Source organism: Furipterus horrens, unplaced genomic scaffold (assembly GCF_987537825.1).
Source record: "Furipterus horrens unplaced genomic scaffold, mFurHor1.1.pri manual_scaffold_7, whole genome shotgun sequence".
NCBI classification, from domain to species: Eukaryota; Metazoa; Chordata; class Mammalia; order Chiroptera; family Furipteridae; genus Furipterus; species Furipterus horrens.
Window position 1 is genome coordinate 116,634,066 of NW_028327177.1, and position 18,488 is coordinate 116,652,553.

General features: G+C 37.8%; 1 protein-coding gene across 1 annotated transcript in view; it reads right to left on the reverse strand.

Annotated features, from left to right (window-relative positions):
- The window catches only part of COL6A6 (collagen type VI alpha 6 chain), a 108,833-nt gene that overhangs the window by 30,674 nt on the left and 59,671 nt on the right, over positions 1-18,488 (reverse strand). Inside the window, exons 23-28 of the mRNA XM_090283008.1 lie at positions 13,631-13,693; positions 10,755-10,817; positions 9,906-9,956; positions 8,042-8,077; positions 6,960-7,022; positions 792-854 (exon numbers count right to left, since the gene is read on the reverse strand). Of these exons, the coding sequence (XP_090139134.1) occupies positions 792-854; positions 6,960-7,022; positions 8,042-8,077; positions 9,906-9,956; positions 10,755-10,817; positions 13,631-13,693 (339 nt within the window). The remainder of the gene's footprint in view (positions 1-791; positions 855-6,959; positions 7,023-8,041; positions 8,078-9,905; positions 9,957-10,754; positions 10,818-13,630; positions 13,694-18,488) is intronic.

The following is an 18,488-nucleotide window of genomic DNA, read 5'->3' on the forward strand; positions in this document are numbered from 1 at the left end:
CACTTGACATTGGCATGAAAAGCTTTGGAACAGGCCTACAGCTTAGAATTAGATAAGACTGAACCAACCATATGGCTGCTCCTCCTTAAGATAGAGGTTGGAGTTCCTCAATTCCTTATTTTGCCTTGGACACTGAGCAGCAGCTAAGCTGAATCTTAATCTGTTCCCATTATTGGTTGGATAACAAAGGGACCATACTCAATCCGAACATCTGGCAAGGTAGTCCCAAAAATGAAAATACATTTGTATAATATATGTATATACAAATGTATATGTGGGTGAGGATAGAAAGAACAAAGTAAAATTGGTTTGAAATTCATGTGTTCAATCCCATTTTAGGAACAGAAAGAGCCTGGCTAAGAGAGACACCCAAAGAAAAATGCAATGGAGCCCACCCACATTTCTGAAGAAAGTAAGTTCCATGTGAATGCAATCTAGATAATTTATTCATTATTTATTAATTTCCTCTTACCTTCCTTCATTTGCTGATCATTTATTAAATGTAAGGAGAGGACAAGGATTGAACAGATAAATAAAATATACTGATAATTGAGAAATCTCATTTTAGTCTTAATACTGTTCATTTCCTCCCTCAATTCCTTCCACCTCCTAAGAAATGGCAACTGATATTTAATTGGCATTTTTTGCTTCCCCTTTCTGGGCATGTAAAGGTGGAAAATAGTTGCCAAGCAGCAGAGACAGAAAGCGTATACATTTGGACAATGAAGACTGCATGCACTGACATTTTATTTGGAAAAAGATCTGGTATAATTTATGGTCTCTCAACTTACCTTGCGTCCAGGAGGTCCCAGCTCCCCAGGGGATCCCAGTTTTCCTGGAAGTCCAGTGGATACCTCAAAGCAGAATTTATTTACTTTAAAATTATATTTATATACCCAGCACTAGCAGTAACCAACTTAGATTCACAGCTTGGCTTTGCCTGGGAATCTCCAAGCCCAGCAACAGTAGCAGCCATCTCAGATTGCTTTATAGCTCAGGAAGGAAGCCCTGGGAAAAACACAGGTGCGGGCTGACCTTGGGTGGCTCTCAAAATGAGGAGACAAAGAAACATGGCTCAATTGAAAGAAGAGATCAAAACTCCAGAAAAAGAACTAAACAAAATGGAGATAAGCAATCTATCAGATGAAGAGTTCAAAACACTGGTTATAATAATGCTCAAAGAACTCAGTGAGAACCTCAACAGCATAAAAAAGATCCAGTCAGAAATGAAGGATACACTAACTGAAATAAAGAATTACACATGGCACTCGAAGGGTTAAAGATAAAGAGAAAATCTTAAAAGCCACAAGAGAAAAGGTTTGTTACCTCCAGAGGAGTTCTCATAAGACTGTCAGCTGATTTCTCAAAGAAACTTTACAGGCTGAAAGGGATTGGCAAGAAATGTTCAAAGTCATGAGAAGGAGATACCTGTAGCCAAGATTGCTCTACCCAGCAAAGATATCATTTAAAATAGAAGGGCAGATAAAGAGCTTCCCAGACAAGAAAAAACCAAAGGGGTTCTTCATCACCAAACCATTATTATATGAAATGTTAAAGGGACTTATTTAAGAAAAATAAGATCATAATTATGAACAATAAAATGGCAAAAAATACATATCTATCAACAATTGAATCTAAAAAGCAGACTAAACAAGAAGAACAGAGACAGAATCGTGGATACAGAGAGCGTTTTGATGGTTGTCAGATGGGAGGGGGGTATAAGACAATAGGTGAAAGGGGATTAAGAAGTACAAACAGGTAGTTAGAGAATAGCCATGGGGATGTGAAGTATAATATAGAAAATGGAGTAGCCAAAGCATTTATACACATGACCCATGGACATGAACAATGGTGTGGGGACTGCCTGGGAGATGGGGGTGCTGAGTGGAAAGGGGCAAAGGGGGAAAAACTGAGACATTTCTAATAACATAATCTATAAAATGTAATTAAAAAATAAAGTTATATTTATATATGTCTGTTGGTGGGTTTCAGTGTTTTAAATTTCAAAGGAACTTTCATTTTAGAAAACTGAGAGATTTATAAAAAGCACACAGAAGGAAAAAAGAAGTCCTCAGGGAATCACTCCTCCCCCAAATAATGTTTGCTAAGATTTTGGTGTCTTTTCTTCTAGTCCTTTATTTATTCTTTGTATTAATCTATATGTTTTTTCTTAATTTTATACTTTTTCCCTATTGCCTTTTAAACTGAATATATATCTCTGGACACTTTCATGTTACTAACTATTCTTTTGCAAAAATCACTATTCCTGGCTGCATAGTATTCTAAAACCTGGATATGCCATAATTTAATCAGTCCTTTACTGTTGGCACTTAAGTTTGCTGCTGTTGTAATAAGCAATGCCACTATAAAGTTACATGTGCAATTCTGATTATTCCTTTGGGGAAGATTGCTAGAGGTGAAATTGATGGGTTAAGGAAGAAATTTTTATCTCAATTAAATTTTATCTAAATTTAATTAGTGACTAAACTGAAAACAAATGGACCAAAAGTTCAGAAAACAAAATATTGTAAATATAAACACCCTAGAAGCAACACAAAGAAAACATTTAACAGTTGGCTGAAAATATCTGTAGTGAAATGGGTAATAGCAGCAGTCATAAAAACGACAGTGGTTGACACTTACTGTATGCCAGGAAATTTTCCATGTTTATTTAACAATATAATTCATCAAAAGGAAGCTATAATTTAGTTTAAAACTTAGAACAATATTTCTTTGCTCATTCAAAATGCCACAGCATTTATAATAACCTTTATAGAAATAAAAAATGAACTTGTCTAAAATCAACTTAATTTGTAGAAGCATTCCCCAAGGAACAGCAAATAATTATTGATGTCCTTTGGGTATTTCAATGATATTCACAGTATGCTGGGTTGAGTAGAAAAAAATTTACTGGTCATCTTTTATTTCAAAGATGTAGATGAATCTTCCAGGGGGAAAGGGTAGATTGAGCATATGCATTTACTTTTGAGCCCTCCCAATGTCTTACTATAATAATAGTAAGTGGATTTTTTTTAGAAGGCAAATAAGAAAAAAAGAAAAAACTCCACAAGTATGGAAAGAATGAGAAAGGAGTTAACTGCCATAAAACTTTGGAGGCTAGAAGGCAGGTGTATAAGTGTTAAATGCCTTAGCAGATCTGAAAAAGCTGAACCTAAGCCAGAAGGGAAAGCCAAGAATTCATGCATTTTATAACGCATTTCTTGAAGGCTCAGAATTGTTTACCCAGGTACTCTAGAGCAGTGGTTCTCAACCTTCCTAATGCTGCGACCCTTTAATACAGTTCCTCATGTTGGACCCCCAACCATAAAATTATTTTTGTTGCTACTTCATAACTGTAATTATGCTACTGTTATGAATCGTAATGTAAATATCTGATATGCAGGATGTATTTTCATTGTTACAAATTGAACATAATTAAAGCATAGTGATGAATCACAAAAACAATATGTAATTATATATGTGTTTTCCAATGGTCTCAGGCAACCCCTGTGAAAGGGTCGTTCAACCCCCAAAGGGGTCGCGACCCACAGGTTGAGAACCACTGCTCTGGAGTATTTAGAAGCAAAGGGGAGAGGCTAAATAAGGAGGATTGGCTGAAAATAATTTTAGGAATCGACCGATCTCCCTCCATTCTCTACAGTTAAGTGAATATCCCTTCTTTTACCCCAACAACAGACAGAAGTAAAACCAAGGTGTCCACACTAGAGATCTCCAGGAAGAGTTGAAGGCTAATGGTACCATCCTAAGAACGGGGAGATTGAAAGAAGGTACGTGAACTAGATATGAGACCCTTCAGCTCTTCTTTTCCATGTGGCTCCTAGAAAGCTGGCAGTCAGACTTTCACTCGCAGGCAGGAAATGGGAAGAACCTTCTCAGGAGAATCTGACTAGACAAAGAAGGAAGACCTAAGATGGGGGTATCAGAGGTTTGCTGAGAACTCAGCCAATCACTCTTCAATGAGACTTGTGGTTGACTAGCCCCACTGTCCTTGAGGCTTCTGATCAGCCTTTCTGTCCTCATATCTTAAATCAGAAGAGATATTGTATTCTCCAGATATATGAGAAATATAGAGAAGAGATATTGCATTCTCCCTATATATATGAGAAATACAGAGAAAAACAAACTTTAGGAAACAGACTATTTGGGCAAAGATGACTTAAAAAGTACTAATTTTGATCCTCAAGAGAGGTAAGAAGAGATATTTGAGCCATGAAACAAGAACAGAATAGTATAAAAAAGAAATATTCAGGGAGAAAAAAAATGAGCTCTTAAAAATTAAAATAGAACATTGTGAGATAAGGTCAATAAAATCTCCCAGAGAGTGGAGCAAAAAAGACAACCTAAAAATTAGGAGAGAAGAGATAAGAGGCAGAGGAATTATCATTTTCTCCAAACAGATCTTGTGAAATTACTTGATTCTTTCAACCAGTGGTTCTCAACTGTGGAGAATTTTGAACCTCCCCATCCCCTGCAGGATCCATTTAACAATGTCTGGAGACTTTTTTTTTTTTTTTATTCTGTCACCAGTGGGAGACAGTGGTAGTTGTTGCTGGCATCTAGTGCAGTGATTTTCAACCAATGTGTTGCAAGAATTTTAAAAACTTGCTATATCTGACTATTTAGTTGGGGCACTGACCTCTTTTCCCTTAGAAAGTCAAATTTAAAAAATGACAACAGCCAACACAATAGCCATCTGGTGTGAATGAATCAAAATTATACCTATTTTTGTCAGATTGGCAAAGAATATTATATATTTTTGGTGTGCCACAGAATTTTAGTAATCAGTTTATGTGTGTCATGAGATGAAAAAGATTGAAAATTGTTGATCTAGTGGATAGAAGTCAGGATGCAGCTAAATATAATACAGTGTATAGGACAGCTCCCTCACAGCAAAGAGTTATCCAGACCGAAATGTCACTGCCGAGTTTGAGAAGCCCTGCCTTGAAGTATGTGCATGTGTGAAGTTAATAAAAAATATAAATACATACACACATGAATACACAAAATAAGACAGGTTAAAAATCAAGGCAAATTAAAAATAAAATTCTTTAGGCCTGGCAGGTGTGGATCAGTGGATTGAGTGTGGGCCTGCAGACCAAAAGGTTGCTGGTTTGATTCCCAGTCAGGGCACATGTCTGGGTTGTGGGCCAGATCCCCAGTTGGGGGCGTGTGAGAGACAACCGATCGATGTATCTCTTGCACATTGGTGTTTCTCTCCCTCTCTCTGTCTCCCTCCCTTCCACTCTCTCTAAAAATAAATAAATAAAATATCCAAAAAATAAAATAAAATAAAATAAAATTCTTTAGTTGGTGAGAAAAACCAAGGTGAAGAGTTAGAAAACTTAAACTAGGCATGTAAGCATACCAAAAGAACTAAAGAGGCACCAACATTTAAGACAAGGCTTTACCAAAATCTTCCAATAGAAACATCAATTCTTAGAGAAGGAAAAACCTGAAAGTTTTCAGTGACTAAACTTCAACTTCAAATTCAACAATATTCATGTAGATGAAAAAGCAGCTTGGCCGATGAAATAAGCAAGTTACAAACAGGGATAAATTGCCCAAGTATTGGGGGTGGGGGAGAGATTCAAGGAACCAAAGGCCAAGAGAAAACGTTTATATATTACCCACTAGTTTATTGTTTTTTTAAAAATGACTAATGTCCCATGAGGAGGGAGAGAAACAAACAAGCAGCTGAACTTGTTAGAACGTTTACAATGTCCATGGGTAAACGACCTCATTGACAAGCAGAGGGAAAGAGGATCCAGAGGTATTTCAATGCAGATGACATCTAGATTAACCTGAAAGTCGTTTCCAATTATCTAATTATATTGGTCTTCTTTTTTTTTAAAGAGCATAATGTTAAAGGCTAGTAATCCAAAAATTTCTACGAGGAAAAGAATTATAGCCGGGAAGCAGTTCTCTTGGGAGAGGCAGGATGAAAGAAGAAAAGAGCAGTTTCTTTATTTTGTAGCCCTATAGCCCACATAAATAATCTAAAAGTTCTTGCTATACTTGGTAAAAAAAAAAAAAAACACCCCAAAACCCAGATTAAAGTCAGCGCTGATTGCAAGAATAGAAAACCACCTCAAGTATCACGTTCTGTCAGATTTTGTGTTTCTTTTCCTGCGTGACCTAGTGTTCAGATCAGTTTACCTGATCGGTGCTGCCCCAAACAAAAGAGACAAAAAATGTATCTGGAGACAATCATAATAAGCTTATATCTTTTATAAAACAGCTACCTCACACGAAGTCTAAGATATATAAAGAGTCAGCAAATCCAAAAATTCATTCTTAAGCCACTGGAACCCAAGGACACTGATGCCTGTGAAATGTAATGGAGACTCATGTTTGGTCTGAATGATTCATAGCATTCGGCAACATCTAAACCACTCCATGGAATAATAAAGACATATTTGGTTACATAATACACAGAGACTTGCTCTCAAAGCTAAAGGGATACCCTCTTGAGCTAAATATAGGGAGGGTACACACCTCATTAAAGTACAATAGTTTAACAAAACCTTCATAGTAAAGACAAGATGCCAGTGGGCATTAGGTTGCACTAAATCTTCCAGGGAGATGTGATTCAACTGACCATATTTTGGCAGCTTTATCGACCAATGTCACTCCAATAAATTCAATTAAAAACATATTTTGGACCACTAGAATTTCTTTTAAAAAATATCCCCAAACCATGGTACCCTGGCAGCCAAAACAGGGGAACTTATTCAGTTAAAGCAAATAAAGCAATATGACTATTGCCCTCTTGCTGGCATTGAAGGATGGTCAATATATCCATTTCCCCTCCCCCAAGCTTGTCTGAAAAAAAAATACATTTTACAAGTCTTTAGCAACTGTGACAATGCAAATGATTGGAGAAACATTGCAAAGGACTTCCCAAAGTAGCCCAGGCTGTAAGCATCAAAGAAACTTACCGCCAGGCCTCTGGCTCCCTTGGGCCCAGTTTCTCCTGGACCACCAGGGTCCCCAGTCTCACCCTAAATGAGTTTAGAAAAATAAAGTTATTAAAATCAAAGTGATATCTCAATTTGTTTTTAAACTAATTCCAACATGAAGATATTTTCTTTTTTAAATCCCAAATCTGAGTTATAAAACTCCTTTGCAATTTTTGTTATTATTGTTATTCTATTACAGTTGTCCCAGTTTGTCCCCCTTTGCCCTCTTCTCCCCAGCTCCCCCCACCCCCAGTCAATCCCCACACCCTTGTCCATGTCATGGGTGTTTCATACATGTTCTTTGACTAGTCCTTTCCCCCTTTTCCCACCATTACACCCTTCCACCCTCCCCTGTGGCCACCATGAGTCTGTGCCATGTTTCCATGCCTTTGTTTCTATTTTGCTCATTAATTAATTATTTCCCATTAAGAGTTCTCTTATAAGTGAGATCATACAGTATTTTGAAAACAGTTTCATATACATTTGTATCTTTTAACAGTATTCTTTGAGGTGTTCTGTTCCCACCCCGCCCGCCCATTTTTATAGCTCACTGTTTTACTTCTGTCTCTCCAGTCAGAACACAGCCTCTTTGGAGACTAGAGCTCTGCTCTTTTTTCTGTCCCCTGATCCTTTCATAGGAGTTGGCATTTACTGAGCTCAGTCAGTGTTTCTAGCAAAAGTAAAAGCCTTAAGGTAGAGGACAGCATTGATAACTTAGTAGCTGAAGGTGATTTATAAACATATTGAGAAAATTGGGCCAGGTAAGATCAAGTAATTTTGGTGTTCCTTACATTTTCCTTTCCTTTGAACAAATAAGAAAATAGGTATGAGGAGGAGCACATGTATGGAGGAAAATAAATAAAGATAATTCCTTTCTTTACCTATGAATCCAAAAACTAAAAAATAAAATTTTTATTTTAAAAAAGCCTGAAGCATTCCCTCCTTTCCCCTATATTTTAAAAATTCCTTTATAATTAACTGTCCTCCCATTGTCACATGATGCGTTTCATAACCCAGAAGTGTTCCTGATTGATCTTTAGTTAGTAGGAAGCACACAGTACCTTAGGTCCACTTTCTCCAGGGAATCCTTCTTGTCCCTATAATTAGCAGCACAGAAAATTAATATATGCATAGATCACCAAGGTAGGTTTAAACTGACTTTAATTTTACCCGCTGCCCTATTTTGTCTTTAGTGCCTCTGAACTAAGAAAGGACCAAAACAATTAAAAACAAAACTGTAAAGCGCTATTTGAGAAATGACTTCAACTTCTAAATTGAACTACTTACTGCTTTCACCAAAATATCATGGAAGCCCAAGGTAAGTGGGTAAGTGCACAATGCTGAGGAATTGCAGATCAGCTCTCCTATTGTAGGTGTATCACAGGAAACTGGTTATTTGGCCACATGTCTCTGAAACAGTCCTCTTAAATGGATTGCAGTGGAGAAATTTGGAAAGCCTAGAATCTAAACTTGATCTTTCATTTTCTGGTTCTCTGCTTAGCTTACTTTGGCCACAGGCTACAGTTGAAAAAGTATAAGCTCCATGTGATGAAAAACTATTTGATTTAAAATGAAGTCTATTTTCTGATTATCAAGCGTAGTATCTCCTCAAACATATATAAAATATAGCCCTGGCTGGTGTGGCTCAGTGGATTGAGCACTGGCCTGTGAACCAAAGGGTTGCTGGTTCAATTCCCTGTCAGAGCACATGACTGGGTTGTGGGTCAGGTCCCCAGCTGGGGGCATGTAAGAGGCAATCTACTGATCGGTGTTCTCTCTTTCTCTTTCTCTCTCCCTTCCCCTCTCTCTGAAAATAAATTAAATAAATAAAGAACATATATAAAATGCAAAAGAGAAAGAAGAAAGTCGCCCAAATCTCATTACCCATTATAAATACTTTGTTATATTTTCTTTTAGTTTTTAAAATGCATTTGAGCTCCGTTGGGATTAATGGGTTTTTCCTGCTTATATTCTGATATTTTACTTGATATGTCATATAATGATGTCTTTAAATAATTATACACTTCATATACATACATTATAAATGGTGATAATATTCTGATGCTGTAGGCTACTTAATATTTCTCTTTTATGAGCTATTAAGGTTGTTTTCAATTATTTTCTATTGGAAAGAACATTTCACTGGAAATTAATCATTCAATAGTTTTTTTTTTTTTTTTTCCAAAAAAATTTTAGCCTTTTTTGTTTGTTTATTCTTCCAGAGAGTCTCTTGCATCATTCCCACTGGGATTTCTTTTGGAATTACATTGGTTCTTTATAATGTTTTAGACTTTTCAACATGAACTTGGTATGTCTTTTTATTTATTGAAGTTTCTCTTTTATATCTTAGTATTTCTTTTTCATAGGTCTCAAACATTTTACATAAAGGATATTCTTAACTTCATAGTTTTTCTGGGTATTATTATGATATCTAAGCAGTTACTATAAATATATACAACTCACTGGGTGTGATGAACTTTTCTAGCTTACTTCCAGACACTTAAATATGCAGCGATATAGGAAAGGTCTGTAGGTTACTACTTGGCCCAATGCATTTATAAAAGTCCTGTAAAACCTGTCACTAATAGCTAAGTAAGCAGAATAAGAGGAGAACACCTTTGGACTGTATCTCTAAGTACACTCGAACACAGAGCCGGAACAAGTCAGGCCCTGGCTGCACGGCTCTGCAAAGATCAGGACATTAATTTGCAAGTTTCAACTGTTGCCTTACCTTAAACCACCACATTGTTTTCTTCTACCACATTCCCCACAGGGTATCAGCAAATAAATGATCAAAACTTATCTCTACAAAGTTCAAAACTGCCTTGCTCACTTTCTTTTTTTTTTCTTAAACATGGTAAAGAAACCAAAACCAACTAAAAACAAAAAATAATGGAAAAGGTCCAGCTTGCCGCCAAGTCTCACCTTTGCTCCTTTACTTCCAATGCTACCATAACCTGGGTTGCCATCATTACCCTGTAAACAAAGCAATTAATTACAGACAGCCCAGACTATGGGCAGAGGCAGGGTTATTCACAAAAGAACAAAACATGCAGCTTTGGGGACTGATGAGAAATTAGGAAGCAGGTTTCTCTGGGGCAGGCCACAGACATTCGGTGATCGCTGCTCTAAAGGCATCTCTCAATAGCATATACAGCGACTGTCCCTTAGTCTCACTTGTCTCACCTATAAAGTGGAAATAATAATTATATCATTCTTGGCATCATTTTAAGGTTAAATGAGAAAATTTCAGGCACGTAATCATCTCGATAAAAGGAAGTTACCAGTGTTACGTCTTCCAGACAACACTTGTATTTTAATGCCTTAACACTAATCCATTATCACTTTGCTAGATAAAAATAAGACTTCCTAAATGCCTGGGCACTGGCTACTGTTGGATCCTTTTAGAAGGCCTCAGTGGGAAGTCCTGAGCTGGGAAAGTATGGATTTGGTTTCTGATGACTGGGATCTGATGGGCTCCAAAGAAGGGCTCTGGGGATGATGCTTAAGGCAACTTCTGTCCATGTTATCACTTGGCTTCAATAGCGCCCTGGCCAGGATGATTGTTACCTGGGAAGCTACCATTTCGGAAAAGCTGGCAAGGACCTTATCCACCATGAAGATAACATCTCAATTTCTAGAAAATTATAAGGCTATATTGGGGTGGTATTTTTAACACCATCTTCAGAGAACCACACCTGATATCCACTGAACTAAAAGATTGCGAGGGCAATGCTTTTATCTAAAAGTAAAAAGCAATGATCAAACACAAACCGGCAAGCCTCGAGGACCAGGAAGGCCAATGGCTCCTTTTTCTCCCTGATCCCCAGGTTCTCCCTGTTAAACAGAACAACAAAGTGTACTTTGTTAGGTTGCTTTTGTAAACAAAATTTAAAATGATGGCACAGAGACAACTTTTCAACTGCATCCATGTGTAGGACGCAGTGACAACGGGTTTGTGGCCAGGACTGTGAGCTGTGCAGCCAATACCAGAGGAGCTGCTGTTGCTGGCTGTGGAGATCTCTGCTATTGATAAATGAAGCTTCAACACATCTGATGTATTGTTTAGTGCAAGCTGCAATCCTAGCCACTCAGTGCCATGAACCGCACCCTTGGAAATGTCTTCCCATGAGTCAAAGAGGAAGCTCTGTACTGTTTAAGAAAATTAAAAAAACTGTTTTCCATGATGATTCATGCAAATCATCTGGTTGGTCAAAGACAACAGACTTATTAATCTAGTTTTACAATGTGAAGTGTCCATCGATATAACAAAGTGGCACGGCATCCCTGGCAATAGTTTCTGACTCCTGACTGCTAGAACATCCGCTGCGGTTTCTAAACCAATCTCAGTAATATGTTGAGGAAGTTCCAGCTACTTGGGAAAGCTGGCACAGGTTTACAGAAGAAGGTTAACTCCTTTTCTTAAAACAAACAAATAAACTTTTAAAGTTTTTGATTTACAGAAACATGAAGATGGTATTTAGAGGTCCTATGTGTTCCTATTGACCATTACATTTGTTACATCAGTAGGGCACATTTCTCAAAATAAATGAATACTGATTCATTATTATTAACAAAAGTTCATCCTTTATTCAGATGTCTTTAGTCTTAACCAAATATTCTTTTTTGTTTGTTTGTTTGTTTTTGTTCCAGGATCATTGACATGTCACTTAGGCTCCTCTTTATTATGACAGTATATCAAATATTCCTTGTTTTTGATGACCATGACAGTTCTAAGGAATACCGATCAGGTATTTTGTAGAATGTCCTTCAATTTTGGTTTCTCTGATGCTTTTCCTCATGATTACATTGCTTTTTGTGGGTTTGGGGATAAAGACCACAGTGGTAAAGTGCCATTCTCATCACATCATAATCAAGAGCTTATCCTATCAGTGTGGCTATAACTACTGATGCTAACCTTAACCATCTGGCTGAGGTAGTGCTGGTTAAGTTTATCCATTGTCTAGTTATTCCCCTGCCCTTTGTAACAGGTAGCCTTTGAAAGAGACATTGTGGAAGTGGTGTAGCTCACACTGAGTGGGAGTGGTTGACCCATTTTTAAGGATAGAAAGGCAACACAGTAAGTGTGAGAAGTGCAAATGGACAGATGTCTACCAGCACTGAGCTCTGGGGTGACATCAAAGAGGGCTCCATGGAAGGGAAGTAGACCATCTTGCCAAAGCCTCTCTTTCTGGGCAGTGACTCTCTAAGTGAACCAGCTGATGCTCTTGACCTCTCCTCCTTGAATGCTTCTCAGCATCTGGCATGTTTTTTGTTTCTTTCCCCTCCTTTCCAATAATTCATTGTCTGTCTCCTCTTCCCTTTCTTGTAGACAGACATCCCCAAGGGCCCAAATGACTCTGAAATCTGCATCTTTATCTAGTCGTAAATCCTGTCCTCTGTCCCTGAGACCAAGTGAGTTTATTCACTGCTACACCTGCTCTCTCTCATGACTGTCCTACTTCTGTGATGATGTTACCACTCATGTTGGAAGCCCATGTGTCACCTAGCCATCTTCCCACTGATTCAGTTTCCTATGGCATGAGTCCCACAAAATCATCACGAACTGCTCTTGTCCTCACTTTGTTAAGTTGTCAGGTCATTGCTTGGCTTGGAAACTGTAAGCATACCAACTAGTCTCCTGCTTTCCTAACTCTCAGCCTTCAAAATATTTCTACATTGAGTTGCCTATTTAAAAATCTTCCAAAGTCTGGCTGTGTTCATACACTTTAATAAAAAATTGTAAATAGCACTCTACTGGCTACCTAACAGTCAGTCACCACAGACTTTCTTCTTCTTTATGTGCCATTGTTCATTCCATAATTACCCATTCTCAGGATTTCTCAACCCTGTGCTCTCCTTCACCCTATTTCTTCTACCTGAAATTTTCCATGTACCCTCTCTGCTTGTCAATGTCCTGCTTACCTTCTAAGCTTCATTCAGAGTCTGTGGCCTCTGGGATGCCTCTTTTCCCAGTCTAGAATACTGCTCTTAGCACTATGTTAAAACCTCCATTTCAGTCCCCTATTCCTGACTACTTTATGGCATAGATTATTGTCTTGAAAATATTCTCAATTCCATGCAGTTGATTCCATGTCATATTTATCATTATACAACCCAGAAACTCTTTCAGGAAACGAATATTTACTAAGCACTTATTATGTGCCAGGTACTATTCTAAGCACTTGGGATGCATCAGTGAGTAAAAGATACAATGATCTCTGCTCTCCTGACACTGACTCTCTAGTCTATCTGAATGCCAGTCCAGGGTCTTTGTCTTAAAATGTATTCAATAAAGGTCTGTATAAATGGAGGAAAAAAGAATGGAAGAAATAAAGGTTTGTATGGATGGAGAAGAGAGGGAGGGAGGAAAGCATGCCCCCAGAAGAGATCCCCTTGCCTGAGTTTATATCCCTCAGCTCAGATAGAGAGTAGCCCCTGGTGAGATTATACTAAGCTGGAATCCCTGACCTCATCCTGGTCCACACCCATGTACTTATATGTTGCTGGCTCTCTACGAATCAAGCCGGGGTGTAGGGGCAATGGGATATGTTCTCCTCTCTGTTGAAAGTGCTCTGGCTAATACAACCAAACACATTTCCCTTGAGGAAAAAGTCTTAACTTTGGTGGGTATAAAGAATGTGACCTACTTTATTTCCTTGGCTTCCCAAATGGCCTTGACTCCCTGCCTTTCCTGCTGGTCCTGGAGGCCCCTGAAACAAACAAGAATTGCAGATATAGCAGAACATAAAGCTAAGAGGGAAATGAACCACAGATGCGAAAAGTCTAGCAGCTTTACTGATTCCTGCTCTGGAAAAAAAGGATCACAGCTGTCAAATACTAGTAAATAAAAGAAAATTAATAAAGTAAGTCATGCCAGATGCTTCCTAAATGATTGTGCTTCCTTGGGAGTCTTCTCCTCCAAAGAGATTTTAGGTTCTCACTGTTTTGCTGTTAGAGCAGATGCTGATAAAATGTCAAACATTTAAAGTGGGTATTCCAAATGACATTTGCCTTGAACTATATTCTTCTTGGTTCCTTGCTTTGGCAGAAAGCATGTTATGTGTCTTAAGGTAAACATCTTTATTTGCAAATCAAAGGGGACCCAAAAAAACTGGAATTTATTTATAAGGAAGTGTGTATTTATTCTTACATGTTTAAACTTCAGTCACCTTCAAAGTACCCTCCATTTGATGCAATACACCTAACCAAAATGCTTTTCCACTGCTCAAAACAGTTTCTGAACTCATCGATTTTGAGGCCTTTTAGTGCTTCTGCCATTTTTTGTTTTAACTCTTCTACATTGACAAAATTGTTTCCTTTGAGGACTTTTTTCATCCAGGGAAACAAACAAACAAAAAAGTCACTTGGAGCAAGATCAGGTGAATAGGGAGGGTGGGGTATGGGGGTCATGCTGTTTTTGTTCAAAAACTGCTGAACACTCATCACAGTGTGGGCTCATAAATCACACATCAGGAAATAGGCAAACATGTTGAAAGAGTCTTCAAAAAAATTTATTGAAGATGATCGCAGCCTCTCACAACAATGCCAGCTGGAACACTGATACACATGGGTTCTTAGAACACTCACCTAGTGGGGGAAGCCTGTACTACAAGGGGCTCACCCTCCAGAAGATAATTCCAGTTTTTTGGGGGGTCCCCCCCTGTAATATTATTTGCACAATAGAAAGAGCAAGAAACTTTACTGAAAAATAATTTGCAATAACAAGATATGTTCAGGTAGTACAATATTCTGAAATAGTTTTCTTTTTCCTAGCACTAAGTTAGAAAATAAATGAATTTCTTTTTACCAGTGGGAAAAATACCATAAAATTCTTAGAATAAACTTAACAAGATAAAAGAACTACATAAAGAAAGCTTTAAGATCTTATTGAAGAATATAACAAGACTTTAAAAGATGGATAAACATACCACACATCTATATGGAAAATCTATTTGATGTAACAGAAGTCTCTCCAATATTCTAAAAGAATGCTTTATTGGAATAGCTTTAGAGCTGAACATTTAAAAATCCCAATTCAGAGACAACCCAAATACTTTCTTACGCTATTTGCACTTGGGATCAGAGTTTTACTTTGGTTATCAAAACATATGGCTACAGAAATCTCTTTTGGTTAAACTGCTTATAAGCATTTGTAAATAGTCCTAATATCAGTGAATTGAAATCATTTATACAATTTTTTACCATGGTTACTATAATTAAAAAATAAATAAACCAAATCTGTGTAATAAGCATGATACTTAGCAGATTATGTTCAGAAGAAATAAAATTATGACATTAATCTTTTCATCTTCAAAAAATTGAAACTGCAATAAGTTGGACATAAAAATTTTCCTAATAGGAAAGACTGTTGAACAATAAATTAGTTAATAAGAAAGATAATGTGATATTTCCACAGCCTTTCATCTTTTCCCCTCCCGTCTTCATCTTAAAAGAGTCTCAATTTTGCCACTCTCCATGGCTATACATCTGTTTTCTTCTTCCATGTCCACTGCTGCATGGAGTTCCCATGACCTTCATGTTCAATCCAGTTGACTTTTTTGTTCTTAGCTTATTTGAGTTTAATCATGTATTCTTTGGAACTTTTCCATTAACTCTGTAACATCAAGTTACCCTGGTCTTCCTGGTCTCTCTCTCATCTCTTCTCAGCAAACTTCAAAGATGCTCTTTCTACTTGCCTCTTGAATCTCCATGTGCCCCAGGACTCCATCTTCTGACCTTATTTTCTCACTTCATCCCTCCTTTCCTGAGTCAGCCCCACAGATCCACATACCATTCCGTTAAATGACACCTAGATGTACAGATCTCTAGTCCAAACCACTCAACTGAATATCAGATTCATACGTTAAAGTGCCTAGTGGCTGTCCTGTAGGAATGGATCACCAGAGATAATCATGTTTACCATAAGTCATGCTTAATCTCATGTTTTTTTCATTAAGAAATGGCGCCAATTTTAGTCCCCCTGAAACACAAGTCAGAAATCCAAAAATCATCCAAACCTTTCGCTCTAGCTCACCTTTCAAAACAAATCAGCTATTAGCTACACTTCATACAGATTGTATCCCCTTTCTGTAATCCATCTCTTCCATTTGCATTGCCTTCTGGCCCTTCTTGTATTCTGTCTGAATTCCTGGCTTCCCTTGCTGCGGCCTGGCTTCTCTGTAATTCATTCTCCACTCCTTTCTGCTTTTGATTCAAAATGTCAGGCTGATGCTGTCACTTTGTCTGAAATTCTGAATTCTGAGTAGCTTTCAGAATACAGTTTTAGTACTTTATTAATATGTAAAAATCCCCCAAACTGTTGGTGTTGCATGCCTCTGTAGTCATCTGTGACTCCTTCAATTATTTTATGTTCCTGCGCATCAAACCATCTGAGTCATTAAACACCCCTTGTGCCTTACATTTGCAAGCTGTTCCCTTTGCTGAGGTCCATTTCTCCATTTAGGGAAGAAGAGTAACCTCCCTCTCTTGGAAATCTTACTTTAAGCATCACTGTTTCAGAACCCCCTAGCTCTGTTGCATCTCCCAATGGTCCCAAAGATTCCTGTATTCTGCATGTAATTGTTCTCTATTTCTCTCATCCACTAGAGAACAGCTTATACACCCCTTAAAGGGAAAGGCACACCCTATTGACTTCATATCTCCAGAACCTTGTCTAGTACCTGGAAACCATCAACTCACCCACCTTCTCATTTATTCATCCAACCACCTATCTAGGAATGGCTCCCAGGAGAGAGACAATCATGTGTTTAATTTGTTGGTTTTCCCTCTGAAATGTTCGTGTACATCACAGAAGGAAGGAGTAGAGAGATTTTAAGTGCTCTTGACAATCAGCGTCAAGCTGGACATCTTGCCTAGGAGCCCACATTCTGTGCTTCCTTTAGTCATAGTTAGCTCTATGAGATGAAGAATATTTCTGGGAGATTACTTCATGTGGAGCCACCTCAAGCACACATAAGCACAGTGAGAGATGATCCCGTGTGAAAGCCTGCCAAAGTAAAAGATTTCTCGGATGGATGGAAGGATGCAAACAGGACCTTTTCATTATAACATCAGAAAATCTGATTCTGTCTCCTGTGCAGCATCATACAAAGTACCAAACTGAGGACAGTGACTGCTCAAATGGGACTCAAGCTTCAGGAAGTTGTTACCCACATAAATCACCCACACGAACATTGCTGGTTATATAAGGGGCCATATTTCTAAAGCAAAGAAGAAACATTTTCTGCCATCCCCATCCTTCTCTCACAGCTCTTCCTTGGATGAAATTCTATTTACTTTTTCTGGCTAGAAGCTTTATTATTTCAAAAATAAGCATCCTATGTAATGTGAGGTGGTTAGAATAATTATTTCCGGATTAGTGTAATAAATGCTTGTCAAAAACACCAGTCATCTCAATAATCACGTGCACTTATTTCACTCATTAAGCACTTCCAAAAATAACTCTTCTGTTATCAAAAACCTTACAAATGTCACAGGAGAGTTAAGTAATGGTCTATGCAGGAGAGAAGGAAAATTCTGCTAGGGTATAATTCTATTTTAACGTTTAGTACATAACACCTCAATTATCTGTCTGCATGAGTCTCCTTTATGAGACTGGGAGCACTTGAAGCTAGGGTCTGTGTCTGATTCATCCTTTTACCCCATGACAGGACCTGATGACAAGAAACACTCAGTAAATGTTTGTAATGAGTAAAAGGAATGATTGATGGATCATCTAACCTAGGTTATGCAGAATGAGGACAATCGATGACTGCAATACTGGTGACATATCGTTATATTGTTGTTATTATTCTGGCCCTCCCTGGGTTGGCTATGAGCATGCTGGGGGTATAAAATGTCCCCGTTAAATTAGGTACATTGATGCAATATAGTAGTAATAAACCTTATACAGTGCTCACTATATGGCAGGCACTGTTCCAAGCACCTACATATATTAAACCATTTCATTTTCACAACAATTGGATGAGGTAGCTACTATTTCTATTCTTATTTTACAGCAGAGAAAATTGGGCCACACAGTTTTGAAGGCACAAGGCTGGCCATTACCCCCAGGAAGCCTGGCTTCAAACTCTATGCCTTTGACCACGATGCTATTTTGTGTAAAGATAAAACTCTACTCCATATCCCAAATTCGCACTGAATAATCTCAACCTTCCTTGATATTCATATGATACTAGTGATTGTTTCACTAAAACCCCTATGTATTTAAAGAATACTTCAGGCTCTAACTGGAATTAGCATTTTGTGCCCAATTTTTCCATTCTTTTTCTAGGCTTTGGTTACATAACCTTTAGGTAAACCAAACAAGAAAGGAACAAAGGAAAGTACAAAAGAATATGCCATGACTTTCAAAATTCTTTCTTCTTTTTCACTGTGCCATGGACTGTATTTTTTTTTTTTTTTATATCATAGCCAAACACCAGGCTGGATTAGCACATCTGATTTATGCAGTACGCTCCAACACTCCATAAATTAACGAGCCTT